Raw genomic sequence first — 24,440 nt, 5'->3', positions numbered from 1 at the left:
CATTATGTGTTCTGAAGGTGATTGGTTGAAAACTTTGTGGGAAAAAATCCAATTATATTAAAGGTCAGTGTGCAATCCTAAGCCACTATGAGGACTCACACAACTTAGTGAACAAAAAAAGCCACAAATAAAATATTTGTATATTAATTTTTGAAAAAATAAATAGAAAATACTTAGTATGAAATTGGAAATATTAAAATACCTCATTATCTTCTTTACTCACATATGTATAAATATTTCAATATCAACTTTTTATGAATCGAAAGTTAGTGAAGTAAAAAACTTCTTATAATTAAACATATTTATAATGTAATGCTAATTTAAAAAAAAAAATACCATTATTTTTGTATTCATTTTTTTAATAATATAATGTTAAATTTAAAAAAATATATATAATTATTTTATATTTTTTTCAATAAATAAAGTGTGAAAATCTATCGAGTTGTTAAATCAACAATGAAACAACTATCATTACTTGCTATCAACCCGTAGTGAATTATAAGCTACACACTTGTTTCATACATATAAAGAAAACGAACTCTTAAACAAACCAAAGCAATTTTAAAACATGATGCAAAACCATATTCTTTTTGTATGCATTATATTCATTATATTTTTTATATATTGTTTTAAAATATTTTTAAATTAAAATTAAGATAAATTGTGAGATTGTTGCCGTCGATGGCCACAAGCCGCAGTTACACACATTTCTAAAGCGGTGACACCAAAGCAAGCTAAAACTTTAATGGCTGCAAGAAGCAAGTTTATTTGTTTTAATTTTCATTTATCTATTAAGTATTTATTTGATGGCAGCTACTCAGATATTACATCATTTTTTGGTCCAAGACATGCGGAAGTAACATCAAGAATGACACAAATTCTTTAGGCAAGACCAGTCGCTGGTAATGGAGTTCAAGCTCATGCGCTGACGCCATGAACGCCATAATGACTGTTTCTTTAACTCGAATTTTTATGGAGACATTTAACAGAAACAGTATGTATTGGCATTCATAGACCAAAATTGCAATACTAACACAAGATCATCATTACTTTAATATGGAATTGCATGATTGATACATAAGGCGCTGAACCCAAAACGAAAATTCATACGAGCCCACAAAAACCCAAGCCACGGACGCGCACGCTCAAAGTAAATTCCGGTTACCTATGACATGCAGGGTTGAATTACTTGCAGGTTCTGTATATCCTTTACAGCTCTTCTGGAAATTCTGGCCCCTGCAGACTCGAGATTCACTGTAGTCAAAGACAAACCCTGGCACTGATGATCCTCGGCCTGCCGAATCCCGTCGTCAAAATTGAGCTCATAACTCGGGGGATCGTACTGGAATCTTGAAGGTCTTGAACTGTAAATCGTTTTGCCGTCTGCCTTGAATCTGCGAATGAAGTATTTCCATTTAGGACCGCTGCAGCAACTTCCAATGTCGGTAACGATGAATTCCGACAATTCTCCGACCCATCTGACGCTGTTCCACCTCTTGCGCCACCAACTCTGAGAATCCGCCTCCACTGGATCAGCGCCAGGGTTTGATCGCCTGACCTTCTGAAACCACGGCAGTGAAAGGAGCGAACGCTTATCGTCCGATCTGTAGAAGCAGCGAGAGAAGAGCAGACCCAAGATAGTGGAGCAGCGAGGGGGGCTGTTGGGGTCGCCCATCTCTGCGGCAGGATTCGGAGGGTGGAGGAGGGGAGGCTACAGTTGGTGAGAAATTCGAATACCACGAAATGGGAATTTATTTAAAGAAAATATGCCAATGGATCGGAATTTCGTGCACGGGACTGTTGGTGGAGGAGGCTTGAACAGCAAAGCATCCAATGGTTTTTCTGGCCTTCAGAGATGAATCTCCAGAGAAAAGTGGCGGGACCTATATAGAAAAGCGGATATATTAATTATAAATAATAATAGTTTACATTATTTGTGTATTATTTGTAGGGTTGGTAAAAGGTGAGGGTATATCATGGCCCTATTTAAAATAGCAAATAAATAAGTAAAGTGTTTTTTTGTAAGCTAGTGCGGTATTCTATTTGCCATTACTATAAAACCATTTGAAAATTACAGAACATGGACAGGTCATCGCCCGCCCTTAAGGGAAACCAGGCTTACCATCTGAAATGTTTGAAAGCCATCCAAAAACAAAATGTAACCAGTCTTTCTATCCATGCAATATAAACATCCAGTTTTACTAACAATTTAGAATCTTTGCCCACCAACATATATATAAACAAAACATAGAAAACCAACCATACTGAAAAAAGCCACTGCTACTACTTTGGATCCTCTTGCCCCTCCTTCTCCAGCTTGACCCCCAAACCTCCCGCCTGCAACAACTGCACAATATCGTCCATCTTCTTTTCTTGCATCATGAGAATGAGTTGAATGTTTTTCAGCTCCTTTTTCGTAGTGGGAATTCCCTGAATCAGCTCTGCCATCTCGAGAGCCACCTGTTCCATGGCTTTAGCTAATAAACGTTTCATCCCCCAATACACATGCAGCGACTGTTTGTATAGTGACATTCGACCGCGGGTGTGTCCAGGATCAGGTAAGTATTGTTCCCAATCATCCATCTCTGGCTCCGAATACCCCTGCAGAGCTTCGTCTTCCATTTGTTCTATCATCTTTCGGATATTCGGATGAGTATCCACCACATACGCAGCTTCTGCCTCTTGCAGACGCCTCCGTAGATCCTTCTTCCCCCGCTTGTGACCTCGTCCCTCACTGGCTGCTCCCTCCCCTGTATCCTCATACTGGTTTGCGTTTCGATGGCCGCGACCACCTCGGCCCGCTGGGCGCCCTCTCCCTCGCTGTGGCCCTCGCCCCCGCATTTCCCCACTCCGACCTCGTTCAGCATCACTCCAGTCTTGACTGTCGTCCTCACTATTCTCCACTGTCCGCATCAGGGGCTTCCCCAAACCCACTTTACCTCTCCCTCCTCTGCGAGGTGCTTCCTCTGCAAAACTCTTCGTCACATCCAATTCCTCGTCCGAATCCCCCTGAAAGTCAATGAAAGCCTTCTTCATGGTTTCCCCCACTGGGTTCTTGCCTTTCTCCATTGGGTTCGCCGTTTGACTACGCGTAATCCTACCTCCACGCCTCTCCTGATACTCCATCAGCCTACAGACACTCGGCTTATAGAATTGGGCTGCGAAATTCCTTACTCTAAAGCAATGCAGGGGGAGGTTAAAGGAATTGCATGCAATACTAAAGGACCCAAGATCCTGCCACCTTGCTATCAAAGCCCAGCACGATCTGGCTATATCATTAATATCCCTGCTTGTAACACCGCCATTATGCGAGGGTAGTAGGAGTACTCCGTCGTCGTAATGTGAACGTCGCCTCGGTACCTTAGCCCAATTGCATCTTGGGATTCTCAATCTCCCCCTGGGTGGCATGCTACACTCCTTAAGGTTATTAACCACATAAGATCGAAATGCTGTATAGTATGATCGCCGCTTAAATGCGTTGTCCTTCCGCCTGCAGAGTATCCTTCCCAGATGTGTAATGAATCCGCTGCAAAACCGTTGTAACATCATATCCTAGGTATAATGAAATCATTGCGCCGAGCTCCTCTGCCAAGCTACCGCATCAACGTAATCTTGATGTATGATTATATCTAAGTCATGCCAGCTGGGATCATTTTGTACCGATGCCCAATTGCAATCCACTCTCCTACTCGGCCCTCCACCCCCCCAATTAGCCAATAGATCGGCTGCCCGGTTGCCATTACGTAGCACATGAGTAATCAGAATGTATTCAATCCTACGCAGGAGTTGTTCAATGTCCTGCAGGATCGCAGCTGTCCGCCAACTCTTGGAGACAGAGACCCAACTCTTTCCGTTTCTTAACTTCTTCAACATGTCAACAGTAATGAGTGAATCGCCCTCTATCTCTAACCCCAGATAACCATTTCGAACTGCTATTCTGAGGCCATGATAAACTGCCCAGAGCTCCGCTTCATTGTTTGTCATCTCTCCGCCATCTTCAGCAAAAATCCATCTTGTATGACCACTATTATCCCTGAACAGACCCCCAAAGCCTGCTTGCCCCGGGTTACCCTTGGAAGCACCATCGAAATTAAGCTTCAATCTTCGCTCACCAGGCATTCGGTAATGGTTAGGGCTTGGTACTGCTTTCTTTAGTTGCCGGTCAGGACTGGGATAAAGCATTTGGAACGCCAAGTTTAGTTGGAGTATGATCCTCTGTTCCTCCGGGTTCAGACGCCAATCCTCTTCATCCCAAGCTTCTGCTAACACCGTTTCTTTCAAAGATCGGCATATCTCCTCCCAAAGCTGCTGCCTTTGCCTATAGGTATCCCGAAAGATTCGTCGATTCCTTTCTTTCAAGATCGCCCAGATGAGAAAACCGGGTGCGAGATTCCAGAGTCTTCTTACAACAGGACTTTGGAAATTGCCTTTGCCCCAGTGAAATAGCGTATTCCGTATACTACCAGGATCCCTCCTCGTCATTCCGAAAAGTACTCGGATCTCCTCCCAAATGCTGAGAGTATACATACAATGATTCAGCAAATGATCCTGGGTTTCGAAAACCTCATTACATAGATGGCAACAGGACAGACCGATCATGCCTCGTTTTTGCAAATTATCCTAGGTGAAGTAAAGTGTAAATGGAAAGTTATATTATGATTATGTTCAAAAATAACAATAAAAAAGAGTGAGAATTCAAAGTTATATCATGGGTATGTGTATTAAATAGTCATGTCTAAAAATAACAATTAAATAGAGTGGAAATTGAAAGGGTGATTTTACATTTAGAAGTGCTTGAGCAGTGCACCTCATCATGTTTATGGTTTTAATGCATGGGTTAAAAGTTGAATTTTATTTTTTTAATGTAAAGATATAGGTTAATGGTTAAGAGCCAAAAGTATTTGGCACTATTGAATGTCTATCTCATTATGGATCAACAATGAGTGAGTTGGTTTGTTTGAATAATAGTGATGAGTCAGGCTACATCATGGTTATGTGCAAGAATAAGAGTTTGTTTGTTTGAATATTAGTGATGAATGAGGCTACATCATGGTCATGTGCAAGAATAACCATGAACAATGACTTAATATTTAGGAATGCTTTAACAAACCTAATCACATTTATCCAAGACCTATAATACAGTTATCCAAAACCTTAAAATACAGTTTTAGTCTAACCAAGACTTTAGAATATGGTTTTAGTATATAACATAAATTGTTTTTGTTGGGCTAAAAGTTTTTTTTTTAATACAACAATAGTTAATAGCTATGACGCAAATTATTTGGCCTTATTAAATGCCATCGATGACTAGCCAATAATTTTTTTTATTTGAATAATAGTAAGATATTCATAAATTATAGTGATGAATATGAACATTATTAATTTAACAAGTTATAATAAAATTTTGCAATCTTTAAAATTTTTATAATAAATTCAAGTAAAAATAATATTATTATATTTAAACAAAACTTGATTTTTATAAATTTAAAGATTTTTAATTTATCCATTTGTATTTTTATATTTAAAAGTGTTAAAACAAATTCATAATCCATTAAAAATATTTAATTTTTGATTATATATATGGTAATTTCTTTTATTATTATGCTCCAATGACTGTCATATGTTTTAAAATAACATTTCACATGAACTTTGGTATAAAATCAAATTATAATTTAATTTCTTAAAAAAATAACAATACTATATAACAGATATCAATATTTTTAAAATATATTTATGAACACTAATAATACTGATTAAATTAAATTCAACCACATTTAAATCTCTAAATTTATTTACTCAACATAGCATTTTAAACAACTTGGTGCAACGTAGGACCATGATATTCGGCATAGTTTTTGCTTTCGAGTGTTGAGAAGGATCACGATAATGGTGGGTAGCGTTATTCCTTTTTGGCTTTTGAGTGTTAAGATGGAGGAGTACGACAATGGTGACGCGCAAAAGTCGATGTAGGTTCCACACTCGATAAAGAAATGTTCCGCCCAAAGTAGTAGGGTCCACACTCGAACGAAGTACTCTCGAGGTTATCTAGCCTAAGAGAACCAACGATTTTTTTTCCAATGGTCGAAGATGAACATCTTATTTAGGTCTATATGGTCGAGAGCCTAACAAACCATATTTGGATAAGGTGCCATCTTTGGCTGAGGAGTTATTTTGTGCAACTGGGATTTTGCAATATCCTTGCAAATTTTGTTAGGGATGTATCCATCTTCTTTTGGTTCAGAGTCTTCCAAAAAAATTGCAAACAATTGAAAAATATCATGTTATGGTTGATAAAATATCATGCTATGATTTTTTCTTTTTTATCAAGCTTTTACTTGGTGTCTAAACATCTATTTGAATTAGGGCTCTTGGCATTTTGGTCCTCACTTGGTTGAACTTGCTTTTGTTTTTGTGCTTTCTCACTGATTGTTGAACCTACGATTGTTGTAAGTATTATAAACAAAATCCTACAGGGAAAACAAATAGAGTATTATAGTATTTATGAGGTATTCAAAGAAAAACCTTAGCGTTCTAAACACGTTTTGTGAGAAAGAAGAACCATAATCACTAATAAATGAAAATTGCTTGTAACATTTGTGGTCGGCCTTATTAATTGAAAGGAGGAAGGGTATTACTGCAATTTATTGAATGACAAATTCTGCAAACGGTTGATAAATATCATGTTATGATTGATAAATATCATATTATGATTTTCTCTTTTTATCAAGTTTTTACGTGGTGTCTAAACATATATTTGAATTAGGGTTCTTGGCATTGTGGTCCTCACTTGGTTGAACTTGCTTTTGTTTTTGTGCTTTTTCACTGATTATTGAACTTACGATTGTTGTAAGTATTATAAACAAAATCCTACAGGGAAAACAAATAGAGTATTATAGTATTTATGAGGTATTCAAAGAAAAACCTTAGCTTTCTGAACACGTTTTGTGAGAAAGAAGAACCATAATCACTAATAAATGAAAATTGCTTATAACATTTGTGGTCGACCTTATTAATTGAAAGGAGGAAGGGTATTACTGCAATTTATTGAATGATAAATTCAAAATTGAAAAGTGGCTATTGTCTAATTATTGGGAGGTTTTGTTGAACTTAAACCTAATTAACCACCATGTCATTGAGGAGAAAATTTAGTATGGTGTGAAACTTGAATAACCAATCCATCATGAAGTGGATATACTGATGTGGAGGATCCCTGTAGGAATCATGTGGAAGCCATATATACAAAGGAACTCACAACATAAAGAGATAGTTAGCTTCACCAAGCCATTGATTGATTTATAGGGGATTTTAAGCTATGTAATGTGTTCCATCTGAATAGTGATGACGAGGTAGATGACACCTTTTCATGTCTAATATCATAAAAAAATACATCTTGTTTTGGATCTATCATCAAAACCCTTGATATTCACGGAGCCATTGGCACTGCCCAAGAGGCCCTCCACTCCATTAAATTGAGAAAACTAAAAGGGATGGCACTCAAAATAGACCTATCAAAAGCATTTGATAAAATAAGTTGGTTATATCTAAGGATGATACTCACACATCTAGGCTTCCCTCTGGAGCTCACCAGATGGATAACAGGATGTATAACTTCACTATCCTTTGCAATCCTTATAAATGGGTTAGCTTCCCGTCCCTTTCAGGCGGAAAGGGGAATCAGGAAGGGATGCCCCTTATCCCCCCTACTGTTCCTTCTAGTTATGGAAGGTATGAGTAGACTGATAACATCGGAGAAGTGAGCTGGGAGACTCAGGGGACTTATGATTACTGATTATTTTCTATTGACCCATCTATTTTTCTTTGATGACATCCTCATCTTTCTCAATGGGGGTATACAGGATATCATTACTCTTAGGGAGTCATTAAAACTCTTCAGTGTTGCTACAGGTATGGAAATCATAGGGAAAATTCTATTGTATCTTTCTTTGAATGCTCCCAACAAGAAATTCACCTCACCCTACAAAATTTCCCCTATCAAATACTGGATCTACATGATGGACTGAAGTATCTGGGTTTCAGGATAAAAGCGGATGGCTACAAAATAATAGATTGGACCTGGTTGATCACAAAAGTGGAGAAAAGAATAAATATCTGGTGTCATCGCTTTCTATCCAGGGCAGGAAGACTGGTACTCATTAAAGCAGTAATAGAAGCAACCCCAGTCTTTTGGATGTCCTTGGCCTGGATTTCCTTGGGGATTCTACATAGGATCCAACAAATTTGTAGCCATTTCCTGTGGAAGGGACAAAAGGATGGAAAGCCTTATGTGTGGGTCAAATGGAGCAGAATTACGACCCCCAAAAAATGGGGAGGATGGGGCTTAAAGCATCTCCCGACTTTTGCACAAGCACTGGCTGCAAAGCAAGGTTGGTTACTCCTGAAACATAAGAGTCTTTGGTCGGAGGTGGTCACCCATAAATACATTTGGCCCAACTCTATTCTTGATTGGATAAGACGACCTACATGGAACAGAAAAGGAATTTCAGTCATTTGGAGGGCCATACTAAACACCCTGCCCATCATCAAAAGAGGACTTATCTGGAAGATTGGAAATGGGGCGTCAGTGCGTATCAGGATTGATCCTTGGATTGGTAGTGGGAATGTATATCAACTACCACAGGAATTGATCACACACCTCAACCGCAATGGAGTCCTGTACATATCACAACTAGGAGACCAACATAATACAACTTTTCTTCAGCAAGCATGGCACACAGGTGAGGAATGGAATATCTCGAACCATTGGGAAAGACAGTGGAGAATTTTTCTGCAAGCTCTATTAGAATCCCATGTTCGCCTCAATGAAGAAGAGGATGAATTAATTTGGGGTCTAACTAAAAATGGTCATTACTCCTCCAAGCAAGGGTACGACCTCATACAAGCTTAGCACAAACCAGACAGATTGATGAGTTGGTGGAGTCAACTTTGGAAGTTAAAAGCACCCCCGCACACAAAATTATTAATGTGGAATATCATTAAGGATAAAACCCTCACAGGAGTTAATCTCAGAAAAAGGGCTTTCACAGGTCCGACTTGGTGTGTTCTTTGTCACGAGGAGGAGGAATCAAACCAACATATATTTCTCACTTGCCCTATATCCAAAATACTCTGGACACAAGTACTGCATACTCTTAATATTAAGCAAACCTGGAGTGGTGCGGATATCCCAAGTGCCTGGGACAGTTGGTGGGGAGCTACAACTGAACCAAAATCTAGAAATTTGTCGCTACTAGTCTCTTGGCATATATGGATGGGACGTAACAATATCATCTTTCGAGACTGGATCATAAACTGGGCCCTGATACCTCCAAAAATCTGCTCAGGCTATGAGGAACTCTTGGCTGAGGATTTTGCCAACAGATCCCGGATCATCACACAGGAACAGATTGACAAAGCCCACCCCTGGGCTTATTTTGATGGGGTTGCACAAGCTCAGGGATGTGGGGGAGGCATAATCTTTCACCTATCAGACACCCATTTTTTTCACATATGCATGGGTCTGGGAGAGGGTACAAATAATTATGCAGAGATGATTACTCTTAAACATCTGTTACATTTTACCATGCTCAAGCAATGCAAATATTTACAAATATTTGGGGACTCCAAAATAGTCATAAACTGATTTAAAAACACAACTTTATTCCATGCATATACTCTCAGAACTATTATGGATGAAATGGTTTTTCTTAAAACACATTTTGATCACATTTCATGCACTCATATCTACAGGGAGCGTGATGAAAGTGCGGACAAACTATCGAAAGAGGAAACGCATCGTCCTTGAGGAGAATGGCTAATCACAGAGCACACACTAGAGAGGACCTACCAGTCATTCCATAGGCCATACATAGATCAGGAACTTCGGAGGGCAGATAGCCCCTAATATCAGCAACATATACTTTGTCTCTTTTTACAACTACTTTATTATCTTGTAATTAGCAAACTCCTGGTAAATGTTTTTTGAATATGTAATTACTTATATATGTACAACACACCCAACCGGGTCTATCTATTTCACAATTTTGTAACTATAAACAACTGACTACGGTCACAGTATTTGCACATGCCTATGGGCATCTACAACATGTAATTTTCAACAGTAATGGAAATTACGATTTTTCTCCCCGGGAAAAAATCATTAAACCCCTTGACTTTAGGGTGAGTATGAACATGTTAAAGTCGATGGGTGGTGGGTAGTGTCTTGATGAATGTGAACATTTACATGAAGTGAAATCTAAGACACATTAGCATTTATTGAAGGTGGGAGGGGAAATATTAGATTTTTGAGGTGAGGTTAAGATATTCACAAAAGTTCTTTGACAAATAAGGCATAGAATATAGAAAACATGCATATAGGGAGGGAATATTTTGGGAAAAAATAAATTTTGTAGAAATTGAGGGTCCCTATTATTTTTCTCAATAAAATTGATATGGGCGTTCTTGTTTTCTACGATAGTAACCTTCCTGATATAAGATGACTGCAATTTATATCAATAGGGGTAATCATGTATGTTGGAAAATTTGTAGAAAATATGTGATAGGTTAACCTGATAATGCAATATAAATCAAAGCAGAATACCATAACCTACTTCTACTATCAATTTTCGAAAGCTTAAAAATCAAGCTGAACAATATAACCAGAAGAAGAAGAATCAATGGTACAATACACATGAAAATACTTTGGGGAAAGCCTCAGCTAAAAACACCATACTATTGTATTATCATACATGGTGGAAATACATAGGAATTATAGAAAGCCTTAGCCCTCACAGCTAGCCAGCTCTCAGTACAATCCTCACAGGTAATCTTGGCTTCTCTCCAGCGTTCCTCTCTACCCTCCAAGTTCCTATTTCCTTGCACTGTTCCTTGTGGATGATTTCCCTTTTACCAAGTGGAAAACCAAGCCTTCAAAACTGCACAATCCTCAAGAATGAATCCTTGACTACATGCATGAGTTTTATCCATGAGAAAAAAAATTCAACTGAGATTAACTGTCCTTGAACATTAATCTCAACTGGGTCTTTCTCATAATAGACATGCATGAGTTTCTGATGAGGGAATCTTCAATTAACTGGAGTAGCACTAGTTGAGTGCATTAATGCATCAACTAACTGTTAACTCACTATTAGTTCCTCAAACAATTTGGAACTAATTTAAGTAGAATTAACTCAGTAAACTGACTTAACTAATTTAAACTCAAATATAACTCAATCTTATCTCCTTAATTTAAGGGATAACTCTTGCATGACTTCAGAAAGAATTCTAACTTAAATTTCTCCAACTAATTAATTTAAAATTAATTAATTAGTTATTTCCAAGTAGCTATTAAGACTAAATTCGATTTTAATTCACAATTTAATTCAAGGACAAATTAAATTGGAATATTCTTGTTTCCATATTTCGACACTCCCTCTCAACAAGAAAGGGATTATCTGCCACCCCGATCCTGTCTCTATGGAACTCGAATTTACTCTTTGACAATGCGTTTCAAAATGTCAACATCTAGCTCCTCTGTCGAAATATACTGCAGCAACATGATCCTCTCAACTTATGAAAATCCATGGGAAACAAATCTTGCCTTATGCTTCTCCACACTACCATCAACAACTTTCTTTACCTTGTAAAGCCAACAAGAACTCACAACTGACTTGTTCTTCGGTCTCGGAACCACGTCCCAAACACTGTTATGAACTATGGAGTCATACTCCTCCATGATAGCATCAACCCAAATTGGCTGCTACACTGCTTCCTCAAAGGAAGATGGCTCGGTCTCAACACATTCCCTAGCAAGGGCCATGTATCCAGTGTACCTCTCAGCAGAAGTGTTGCAGTGTTGCTGTGGGATTGTTCCTCCAACAATTTAGCCGGAATATCTATCTCTAACTGAGAGATACTACTGCCGAGGGCATTCTCTGTTGGGTGAGCCATTTCTGGCACCCAAATTGTATTATGAAATTGCTTGATAATAAAACCCTCTGTTAGCTACATCGGTTTTCCCGCATCGGGTTTTCCTAGGGAGATTAGTCCAAAAATAATGGTGTCACTTGTGCTTATTTTTCTTTCAGTTGATGATCTGTATGTGTTGATATTGTACTTGTATTTATTTTCAATATTTACATGGTAAATAACTTGTTAAGTAACTGAACAAGTAGGAAGAAATAAATCATATAGTACAGGAAGAATTTATAACATATAGTCTTAGAAATTACAACATGGTATCAAAGCGTGGTTGTAGATCACAGGATAGCTTAAGGCATCAACCGAGCGAAGTAGCAACAACAGAAACATTTGTCCTGAGTGATAGAAGTTGTTCCTAGCAGAAAGTAGCAAGGAAGGGGTGATGTAGAGAGCCTGCGTCATCAGTTCGAGCTAGGAAGAGGATCAGCGTTGAGGCAGAGAGGAGCAGACCTGACTTACGCAGTGCCCAGTCATCTTTCTCAGCTAGGAAGGATTGATGCTGTGGCCAGGAGGTTCATATTGTTCTAATGATGGGATTACACAAAGCCTAGAGGATCTAACCTTCAAACTGCTGGGGCATAGGAGGTTGTGGGTAAGTTGAGGAGCAAAGATGGTGGGGCACTGTGGTCAGAATAGCACCTGACAGGGCAAGACCAAGGAGGAGAGAGTTGCAGCCAAGGATTGGAAAAGGGATTTCCAGAAGGGAAATTGAGGGTCAAAGGGAGACAAACTGAGAACTTCCAGCTGAAAAGTAGAGAGACTTGGAAGAGTCGAAAGAGGAGCAACGAAATGGTAGTGAATGGGCTAAGAGATCATGATAGACTGAACGAAGCTTCAAACTTCATAGTTTGGAAGGCCAGGATCTTGTCCATTCTAGACAGGTATCACATCAAACACTTCGCCTTGAAAACGATAGCTATCCCGGTTGACCTAGTTGAAAATGAAAAGTAAGAGGAGGCAATGACTAGGGAAAAGTGCATCATCCTTGATGGTGTCAAGGATCATGTGGTGCCACACATTTCCGAGAAGGAGACGACAAATGAGATGTCAGAGGCCCTGAAGAAATTGTACCATCATACTTCTATGCAGAGGAGGATGTTACTTGACAATCAGTTACAGTCATATCAGATGCAAAAGGGCGATAAGGTAGATGTCTTCCTCTGTGGATTGAAGGAGATCCGTGATCAGCTAACTTCTATAGGGGCCGCACCAGATCAGGAACTGATGGTGAGGACCGCATTTAATGTAGTCTCAGAGGATTGGAAGGTATTTGTCCATAGCATAATGGGCAGGTTGAGCCTTCTAGATTGGGAGGAATTGTGGGTGGCTCTTCATCAAGAAGAGCACAGACGAGTGTCCAAGGTAGGGAGTAGAGGAAAAGGGGTTAGAATCAAGAAGGAGGAAGGAGAAGATGCGGCTCTCACATCTGTGGGAAAGCAGAAGAAAATAAAGAATAAGGACCTCTCCAAGGTCAAGTGCTTCCATTGTGGGAACTGGGTCACTATGCAAACCAGTGTCCTACGAAGAAGAGCAAGGGAGAGGCTTCTGAAATCAAGGTTGTGTTGGCTAAGGAGGAGAAGGAAGTGGAGACTGGTGACAATTGTGACATGAGTGATCATGCACGTTGAGAGAAGAGGTGGGGAGACATCGAGTTGTAGTTAGATGGATTACAGATGATGAGGGGCAGGATCCTCGAGGTACCCAACCTCTTGGATTATACCTAGCTACGGGAGCCCCAAAGAGGAGTAGTTGGATTGGCGGATGGCGGTAGAGATAGATTTGGATGGAGCGATAGAGAGGGCTACAGTACAAGAGTCCCAGGACAATGTGAGGTAGCAGTGTGAGAGGCATGGAGTTGTTGCAACAATGCATTTGTCTGTAGAGGGAGCACTTGCCAATGACAGAGGGAGCTTCAACATTTGGAGTGTTTCTACCCTGACAGAGATGTCAGAGTTGGGACGATCAGTTACTTACTTCTCAGTAACTGAGTTGCAGTGCAACAGTTAGTAGTGGAAATGCTATGTGTAGCACGATGCAGCTTGATGAGAGGGGATGCAGTGTAGATGCAACAGTGGCAATGGAAGGCCATAGGAAGTAGCACGGATGCAGAGGGAGATGTCGTACTAATGCAACAGTGGCAATGGCAGGGCCATGGGTAGCAGTACATGATGCAACAGTGCAGAGGATATTGGGCAATAGGCCTAGCATCAACAAAGGGACTAGTGCCAGATGATCAAGGTGATACTCCGTGGGGAGTATTACTAGAGCACAATCCTCGCTAAGAGGGAGTGTTGATTTGGGGTAGAATAAGATGTGCTCTAGACATGAAAATTGGTGGAGAGGCTAAAGCACATGAGATCTCCAAGACCCATAAATAGTTTGGGAAAAATCTAACCATTTTGGGAGATATTAAAATAATTAATATTTTTAATGGAGTTCCTAAGTCTAAGTTAGGAAAAATAAAATATTAATGTGAATTAATATAAAACTGAGTTAGAATGGTCCAAAAGTCATGGATCAAGCCAAATATAATCTTAGCCGTTGATTAGAGATTTAATCTCGGCCGTTGATGGACCAACGAGAAAAGTATAAGAGGAGGCTTGAGGGTCAGCAGGAGAACACACCAAGTTAATCAAGAATTCAATTTTTTGGGGTAGGGCTTGCTGAGGAAATCGCAGGAGTGATCAAAGTTGCATCTGAGGGGCAGTGAATACTGTAGCAGATAGGGAGTGAATATAGTAGCAGAGAGGCAAAGATAGTATCGAGAGCATCATCACAGAAGCCTAGAGAGGGTTGACGCAGAGACAGCTAGAGGCCACGCAGAGGTAGCCAGAGGCCATGCAGAAGCAGCCAGGAGTTGCGTAGAGCCTGAGGAGGGCCATCATGGAGGACGTAGAGGCTGACATAGAGCCCTGAGAGGCTAACGCTGGGCCAGAGAGGCAGACACAGACCCTAGAGGCTGACATTGGGAGATTCCGTGGGGTAGATTGGAGCTCGAGAGATGGATAGGGTGACATAATCCCTATCAGGGTGACAAAGAGCAGCATAAGTGTCGCAGTGTTGCTGTGGGATCATTCCTCCAGTGATTTAGCCAGAATATATGTCTCCAACTGAGAGGTACTACTGCCGAGGGAATTATCTATTGGGTGAGCCATTTATCGCACCCAGATTGTATTCTGAAACTACTTAATAATAAAACCTTTTGATAGTTGCACCGGTTTTCACACATTGGGTTTTTCCGGGGACATTAGTACAAAAATAATGGTGTCACTTGTACTTGTTTTTCTTTCAGTTGATGATTTGTATGCATTGATACTATACTTGTATTTATTTTCAGTATTTACATGGCAAATAACTTGTTAAGTAATTGAACAAGTAGGAAGAAATAAATCAGATAGTACAGGAAGAATTTCTAACGGATAGACTTAGAAATTCCAACAATATTGTTGACACTTAATCCTTCGGGATAGGGAAAATATGGTGTAAATATGTAAATACAAAATAAGAAACTAAAGAGACCTTGGAATGTGAATCCCAAGGGTCCCTATATTATGTGTATATATTAATGTTCTTCTTAGTATAAATATAAATATTCTCGAGTTACCATATACCTGCCTTGACATGGTATTAGAGCGCAGGTCTACAGGTCCCAAATTTTCCATCCTTTTTCCTCTGTAAATCCTTTTCCATTAGTCTAACATGTCCCTATGTCATTCCTTGCCTTAGTAGAACTGTTTCCATTGTGGAAAGTTGAAATTCATTGACATAGATCTTAACAAATTCTCATTTTGTTGCATGACTATAACATTTATGTAGTTATTTTATGCATTGTACACACTGGTCGAGGCCCTCCTTCAGTTGATACACATTGGGCATGATATAACAAGGTTGCAAACAACATTTCATCGCTCAACTGCAGCTTAAAAGGCCATTGTGGTAATGTAGCTAAACCTACATTTACTTGTGTTTGCACATCCCTTCATTTAACTATGATTATTGGTTGGTGTTAGCATTGGTGTTGAGCATTGTCATTGGCATTGATGTTGAGCATTGACATTGTGAAGCTTGTTGAGTGTAACATGAGTGTTGCAGATAACATAAGGAAATCTATAGAGAAGATTTGATGATCCACAAACTTCTGTGGATATTCCACTAGATAGTTTGTCACAACATATCTGATAATAATATATTAGAAATTAGAAATTTTACACCATTACAGTTTTATTAAATTTCTAGATCTGAAGAATTTTGTTGTGATTAGTGCATGTATGCTAATGGAAATTATGTAGAAAATAGAGAAATATAAAATAGAGCTCACACACACACAAAAGACACAAGATATGCTCTGGGAAACCCTTTCGGGAGAAAACCCAGCAAGCAGGTGAGGCTGCTTCGCTCTCTTTCTTTGTCTATAAATATGGTTGTAGGTACAAAGAAGTAATGTTTGTGGCCCATGGGCTGCTATAGCATAGATCATCTGTGTGTGCTCTACCTCCTATATCTTCTGGTTATCTTTTCTTTTCTTAGTGGCATAACTTTCGCATACAAACTCTAACTGACGTGCTTCTTGCATCATAGGAAATATCTTTTGTGTAGAATGACATTAAATGGTGTTGTGGTAAAGAAGTAACGTTTTAGCCCCAAAAATATGTCTTTTGATGCCTCAAAATGCTCCCATAAGGTTTCAGACCCCATTTTTCCAAACTGGGTCTTGCCAGTGAAAACAATTTGATGTGTTGATTCCTCCACGTTTTACACTCCAAATGCATTGAGATGGATGAAAAACAATATATTGATCCAATCTAGAACACACCTCCCCAATTTGGGAGGATTTTCGTCCCCAAAATATTTTACTGAATGACATGAGGAAATGTTTCATCCACCTTCTCTCAGGTGTACCATTTAGCTTTGCTTGGAATTTGTCCCTTCAACCCAATCTGCCAAAGGTCATGTTTCCCCTATCTTGTAGTTCTGGACCTCTTCTCTAAAATGGTATCCTTTATCAACTTTGCCTGAGCATTTGGTGCCAAATACTCCATAGAAGGTAGGACTTGTTCCTCTTCCTGATCTAGCATGGAAGGTCATAGAGTTTCAAATCTTCCACATTCACAATTGAGTAAATGCACATATATGGTGGTAAAGTGAGTTGATAGGAATTATTTCCCACCTTTTCTAGTATCTCAAAGGGATTGTACCTCAGAGCCTTGATTTTCTTACCAGGCCCCTACAACTTCTCCTTGTTCAACTGTAGCCATACTCTGTCTCCCACCTTGAATGATTTTTCTATTCTATGTTGATCATGTTTGGCCTTCTACTTCTCCTATGACTTTTGCAGTGTTTCTTATACTTGTAGATGTATCTTCTTGATCTTCTCTATAATATTTTCAGCCCTTAAAGAATCTCCTGTAAGATCTTCCCTCACCCCTCCTTGCTTCCCATATGCAATATCCAATTGTGAAGGTGGAAAATATCCAAAACAGGTTTCAAATGGGGAATTTCCTATAGAAGTGTGGAATGCTCTATTGTAAGAATGTTGTATATATACTAGATTTTCATCCCAAGTCTTCATATGCTTCTAGTTGTATCCCCTTAGAAGCTGCACCAAAGTCTTATTGGATACTTCTATCTGCCCATCTATTTGTGTATGGAATGTTGTGGATCATCTGATGCTAGGAAATCCAACATGAACATGTGATATAACCATGTTATGTGGGATGTGGATACAATCTAATAAACATGAGAACCAATGCAAACCAAAAACCCCCATGAAACTTGAATACAAGGTTTCTAAATTCATAAACAATAAGATTAATAATTTATTAATGAATGCCCACTGCAATCATATAATCTTCCTTCTCATAACACAAAAGATAAAACAAATAATGACATCGTACCTCATCCACAATCATCCCCACTTCCTTGCTAATGTTCCCCTTAGGATATGTTAATTAACATAATGAAAGTGTTGAACATTGCCTTGTAAAATCAATTTACTCTAAGCAAAATGAGACTAACATTATCTCCAAAGGTACACACATTGCAATTTAATCATTCACATGTTTGTTATTTTCCATATATTTATATGAAAATGACTCACAAAAAGATAGAAAAGATAGATCAACAACTTAGAAATCAGCCTCTTCGAGGGGGGAACCTCCTTTACATTACACAAATGAAAAATTCTTGGATGATACAAATGAAAAAACCTCCTTTCTATATGTAAGAGTCTAAGGGGTCACAATATAATCAAAGCTGACATAACAATAATAATATAAGGGCAAAAAAATAATAATAGTGGGCTTCTATGGGGCACAATAATAAAAATATGGGGACAATAGGGGCACAACAATAACAATAAGGGCTACAATGACAATAGTAATGGGGGAATAAGTAGTATTATAGGGACCTAACATTCCCCTCTCCTTCAAAAAAGTGTCATCCTCAATGCTTGAGTAGTTTTGGATTCTTCTGTATAAAATTCTCATCCTCCCATGTGGAATCTTCAACGGGTAAGTTCTCCCACTTGATGAGATACTTTGAAATTGATCGATTTCATAGCTGTCGCGTTCTTGTTTCTGTGACTGCTTCAGGTTCCAATATGATTTTTCCTTCCTCATCAAATTCTGGAAATATTTTTTGAACAGGGATCTTGTCACCTATAACCTTCTTTAAGTATGAAACACAGAAAACTTGGTGCACTTGGGAATCTACAGGAAGCTCCAATTTGTATTCCATGGTACCTATATTTTGCAAAACCTTGTACGGACCATAATACTTTTGTGATAAGTTAGTATCCTTCTTAGCTTGATTGAGGGATATTTGTTTATATGGTTGTAGTCATAGTAATATCCAATCACCTACATCAAAATTTCTTTTGCTGTGATGTTGATCTGCCTGTTATTTCATTCTATTCTGCGCCAAAGTAAGGTTATCCTTTAAGAGTTGGAGAACTTGTTCTTGATGCTCGATGTGATCTTCCACTTCTTGAACCTTAGAATTTTCTCTTAAATATGATGTGATGGACAGTGGATTATATCCATAAAGTGCCATAAATGGGGTCACTTTTGCTACAATATGGAAGAAAATGTTATACCACCATTCAGCCAGAGGCAACCATTTGACCCATTCTGTTTGTTTATCAGATACAAAGCAATGAAGATATCCTTCCAAACGTTCGTTTACTATCTCAATTTTCCCATCAGATTGAGGATGATAAGATGAGCTATGAGCTAATTGAGTACCAAGACAAGAAAAAAATTTTATCCAAAAATTTCCAGTGAAAATAATCTTTGGGTTTCCATGTAGCTTTTGAATTGTTTCCATAAATGCAGTAGAGACTGTACTAGCTTTAAATGGATGAGATAATGCAAAAAATTGTGCATACATGGTAAGTCTTTCAACTACCACCATGATAACACTCTTTCCTTCAGACTTGGGTAAACCTGTGATTTAAATCCATTGAAACTTCCTCCCAATGTTGGCTTGGAATAGATAAAGGTTGTAATAGACCTAGGGTCTTAATTGTTTTAACTTTATTTTGTTTTCAAACCAAAAATTTTTCCACAAACTTTTGAATATTAGATTTAAAGCCATCCCAAAAAAATCCTTCTTAACCTTGTGGTAAGCTTTTAGAAATCTCGAGTGCCCTCCTAAGGGAGAGGTGTACATTTCCATAAGAATATTTTGTTTGAGTTGGGAATTCTTACATAGGTATAGCAATCTTTGTACCATAACGAATCATTTTTCCAGCTAAATGTATCAGATGTACTGAGATATTGTTGTACATTTTGAATGAGTGCCCACAATTCTTCATCATTCTTCCATTCATCCCTTGCTTCATTTATCCAATCTGGTTGGATAATAGAAATGGCACAAAGAAATGCTTCCACATCCTCATCGTTTCTTGAGAGTGCATCTGCCACAACATTTTGCTTCCCCTTTTTGTAGATGATTTCAATGTCATAATCCAACATCTTTGTGACCAATTTTGGTTGCTCTTCTGAAGATAATCTTTGCTCTAAAAATTATTTAAGACTATAATGATCCGTTTTTACCTTGAAGTGTCTTCCCATTAGGTAGGGTCGCCATTTCTTGATTGCATGTAGTATTTCCAACATTTCCTTCTCATAATTATCTTTGTGTAAATACTTTCCTTTGATTGGATGACTTTCGAAAGAAACGGGTCTTTCTTCTTGCATTAAAATAGCATTCATTCCATTTCCTAAGGCATCACATTCCACAATAAAGGTTTTTATGAAGTCCGACATAGCTAAGATCGGTGCTTAACACATTGCCTCTTTAAGATATTCAAAGGCATTTGTTGCTTCTGGAGTCCATGAAAATGCATATTTCTTCGATAATGTTGTTAGAGGTGCTGCTATTCTCCTGTAATTCTTAACAAACTTATGATAATACCCTGTCAACCCGAGAAATCCTACATATGCTTTATGGATGTGGGGATTTTCCATTTCTTAATGGTTTTAATTTTTCTAGGGTCTACCTTAACACCTTCATGAGATATAATATGACCCAGATTTTCCACATCTTATTCTCTAAAGAAACATTTGGAGCTTTTTGCATATAATTGTTTCTCCTCCAATAGTTTGAGCACCCTGTCAAGATGATGAGCATGATCCTTCCAAGGCTTTCTGTAGATTAGTATATCATCAAAAAGTACTAACACAAATTTTCTAAGGAAGAAATTGAAAATGGAATTCATCAAACCTTGAAATGTAGAAGGTGCATTGGTAAGGCCAAAAGGCATGACCAAAAATTCATAATGACCCTCATGAGTTCTAAATGCTGGTTTTGGAATGCCTTCAGTCTTCATTCTAATTTGATGATACCCTGAATGAAGATCCAACTTGGTGAAGTAAATTGATCCGTGCAATTCATCCAATTATAATTCATCAATGACAGGAATGACAAATTTATCTTTAACAGTGAGGTTGTTGAACTCCATATAATCCGAACACATGCACCATGATTTATCCTTCTTGTGAACCAATACTACATAGCAGAGAAAGAACTTTGACTAGGTTGAATTATACCAGCCTCAAGCCTTTTTGCAACCATACGTTCAATTTCACTCTTTTGGGCATAGGGATATCTGTAAGGCCTAATGTTTGGAGGAACACTTCCTCGAATCAAATGAATAGCGTGATCATGATCATGAATAGGTGGGAGGCCTTTGGGAGTCTCAAATACCTTGGAATGATTGTCCAAGATTTTTTGGATATATTGAGAAATAGATGATTTCGATGTGGGAACCTCTAGTGAACATAATTGTGCAATTAAGCCTTGTTTTTGTTTCTTTAGAAGCTTTGTCATTCCGTTAGAGCTGACTATCTTTCTTGGTTTCCCTACAATACCCCTTAATTCAACTTCATTTCCTTCTGAAGAAAATTTCATGAAAAGTTCTTGAAAATTAAAAGCTATTGTACCCAAGGATGGTAGCCATCGGAATCCTAGTACAACATCAGCACCACCCATTGGAATGGAAAGCATTGGGCTATTCAATACATATTATCCCATGGATAGCTTGATATTATGGCACTTTCCAGAGAAATTTATGGTTCCTCCACTTGCAACCATCACTTGACACTCTGGTGTTGGATATAGGAAGAAATTCAATTCCTTGGTTATCTTACAATGAATAAAATTATGGTTATTGCCCGAATCAAGCAACACTATTACCTTTTTCTTCTTGATATGTCTTCTATCTTAATAGTTTTAGGAGTGGTAATTCCAGTCAATGCATTACAAGATATGGTCAGATTCATTTCTTATTTCTCTAGGGTTTTTTCCTGGTGTATATCCTCTTATTTTGACGTTTCTTGTTCCTTTTCTCGCTCCTTTTCACAATCTATGTAAAATAATTTCTTCTCAGCACACTTATGACCTTTAGTGTATTTTCTATCACAATTGTAACAAAGCCCTTTTTATATTTTTTCTTCCAATTTTTGTGGTGTCAACCTTGTAGGTTGTGGAAGGGTTGGGGAAACAACACTTCCATCTTTATAATTGTGAGTGGTAGGCTTCCTTGTTGCCATAATTTTGCTTTCCATTTTTCTTTCCAACCTGAATACCTTCTCCAATGAATCAGATTCCCAAAGGAAAACCTCATGTTGTATGATATCCTTTAAAGTCCCTATGAACACATAAATCCTATGCTCATCTGGAATATATTTTACCCTTTATTCAATTTTTGGAAGTTCTCAATGTGCTCCATCATTGAACCCTTTTGTTTGATATTTATCAATTGGCTAAAAAAAATGTTTATTTGTATCCTCATAATGTGCTATCATTTCATCCGTAAAAATGACCTAAGTGACAATTTGTTTACGAGAGCAAAGCCATCGATACCATACAAACTGATTTGGTTCCAAATATAACGTTGCAATGCATACCTTTTATGTGTTTTGCACATTATGGATATTGAAATATTGCTCCATCTGTAGTATCTATGTTACGAGATCCTTGCCATCAAACTTCCTCATATCGATCTTTGGAACATGGTGGGTCTTCAATCCAATGTTAAACTCTATGAAATCATGATTAACATTTATTTTGTTCTCATCATGAGTTTCCTTTACTACCCTTTCGCCATTACTTAACATTTCTTGTAGAAACTTTATCAAATCTGTCTTCAATTCTTCCATGTTGCCTTTAAGTTTTTATTCTAAACCATCCATCTTAGCTTCTAGGCCTTTCTTTAAACCATCCATATTAGCTTCCATGCCATCCATCTTAGCTTCCATGTCATTCATCTTAGCTTCTACGCCTTTCTTTAAATCACCCATCTTAGCTTCCATTACTTTTTGTGAGAGTGAAATTTGTTGCACTTGGTCTCATAAATTTGATATATCATGTTTCATTTCTTCCTCTTCTTCATGAGTCATGCTAGAGCTTTTAGGTTGCTTACTAGGTGTTTCCATTTTATTTCTTCGGGGCATCAATTAATGATAATTATGCTTCACTATGCCCTTTTAATTCCTTCAAACTAATTTTTCAAACCAAACTTATGCAAAATTTTAAAAAAACTACACACCTTTTTTCACTTCGTAGGATCTCGATATTGTATCTGATGTATCTCTAAAATTTTGGGTCTCCAAGGTCTAAAATTGCGAATCGTGGTAGCCCTATAAGTCCTCTTTCCAAAGATACCAGTCTGATTGAAATTGGATTCTCCAAGAAAGTGATATTCCCAATCTCCCAAGATGATTTGATTATACACTTTTTCAGTAGAGTGAACTTGTACAAAGTTCCACATGTCATTATTTCAACCTTCAGACCTGAAAATGATGCACAGAAAACTAAAATTCGTCCTATTTCTGTAAATTCTCACAAAATTTAAATCTAATACTTAAAGAGACAATTATGATGCTTTTCCCAAGGTTACATGTTTGGGATGTAATTCGGGAGCCTACAAAAACCCTAACTTCCTTCAATCATATCTCTGAACATATAGTGGGACAAGATATGAAATTAGGACCTCGGGATCATTGATATTTTGGCTCAAATGGGTTTTTTTTTACCATCTGAAACGTCGCAGAAAAAAAGTTATAGAGAAAATTCCATGATCACCTATTTTGGAACAGCGAAACCCTAGAATCCAAAGCTTTGATACCAAATGTTATGAAACCAGCTCACAAAAAGATAGAAAAGATAGATCAACGACTTAGAAATCAACCTCTTTGAGGGGGAAACCTCCTTTACATTACACAAATGAAAAATTCTTGGATGATACGAATGACAAAACCTCATTTCTCTATATAGGATTCTAAGAGGACATGATATAATCAAAGCCGCCATAACAATAATAATATAAGGGCACAAAAATAACAATAGTGGGATTCTATGGGGCACAATAATAACAATATGGGGACAATAGGGTCACAACAATAACAATAAGACCTACAATGACAATAGTAATGGGCGAATCACTAGTATTATAGGGACCTAACATATATCATTGGGATATTAAGGCAATTATTTTTACACAGGGAAAATATATTTGAGAGAGTAAGATAATCTTGTATTAAAACGATTTATTTCCAACTATGATTTAGATTTTGTACATGATAAAATGATATTTAATTATTTTTTAAATTTTAAATAATTATAAACTTAATAAAAAGAACCATTTTTTTAAACCTTTTACACCTTTAATTATATTAAAAGAACACATTATTATGTCACTGCTTATGAAGTGACATTTATGATCGGTTCGAACCTATTAGTTTGTACGTACTATTGTAATTTTTCAAATCTCCATAGTTAACTTTAGGATTTTGGCTAAAAAAATACATGATGCCAGCACACCATCACATCCTTGGCTCTGGAATTTGAGGGTCGACGTCATCCTACCATGCATGGTAGATTGGATATAACAATGTAGGTACAAGGAAGTATAATCGTTTGTACAGTTGGGAGTTAACTTGGGCTTATGTTAATTTATTTTT

At 37.9% G+C, this 24,440-nt stretch overlaps 1 protein-coding gene across 1 annotated transcript; it reads right to left on the bottom strand.

The window, feature by feature from the left end:
* Positions 1 to 981: 981 nt before the first annotated feature.
* On the bottom strand, positions 982 to 1,770 carry LOC149146701 (uncharacterized). Its single transcript, XM_089449284.1, has one exon. The coding sequence runs from the start codon at positions 1,673 to 1,675 to the stop codon at positions 1,166 to 1,168; it is 510 nt and encodes a 169-aa protein (XP_089305410.1). The 5' UTR covers positions 1,676 to 1,770; the 3' UTR covers positions 982 to 1,165.
* Between the last annotated feature and the right edge of the window lie 22,670 nt (positions 1,771 to 24,440).

This window comes from Pinus tabuliformis, chromosome X, assembly GCF_031772625.1.
Source record: "Pinus tabuliformis cultivar Carrire ecotype Pingquan chromosome X, CPIR1, whole genome shotgun sequence".
Lineage (NCBI taxonomy): Eukaryota > Viridiplantae > Streptophyta > Pinopsida > Pinales > Pinaceae > Pinus > Pinus tabuliformis.
The sequence above is the reverse complement of the archived record's forward strand: the minus strand, read 5'-3'. Positions and strand labels throughout refer to the sequence as shown.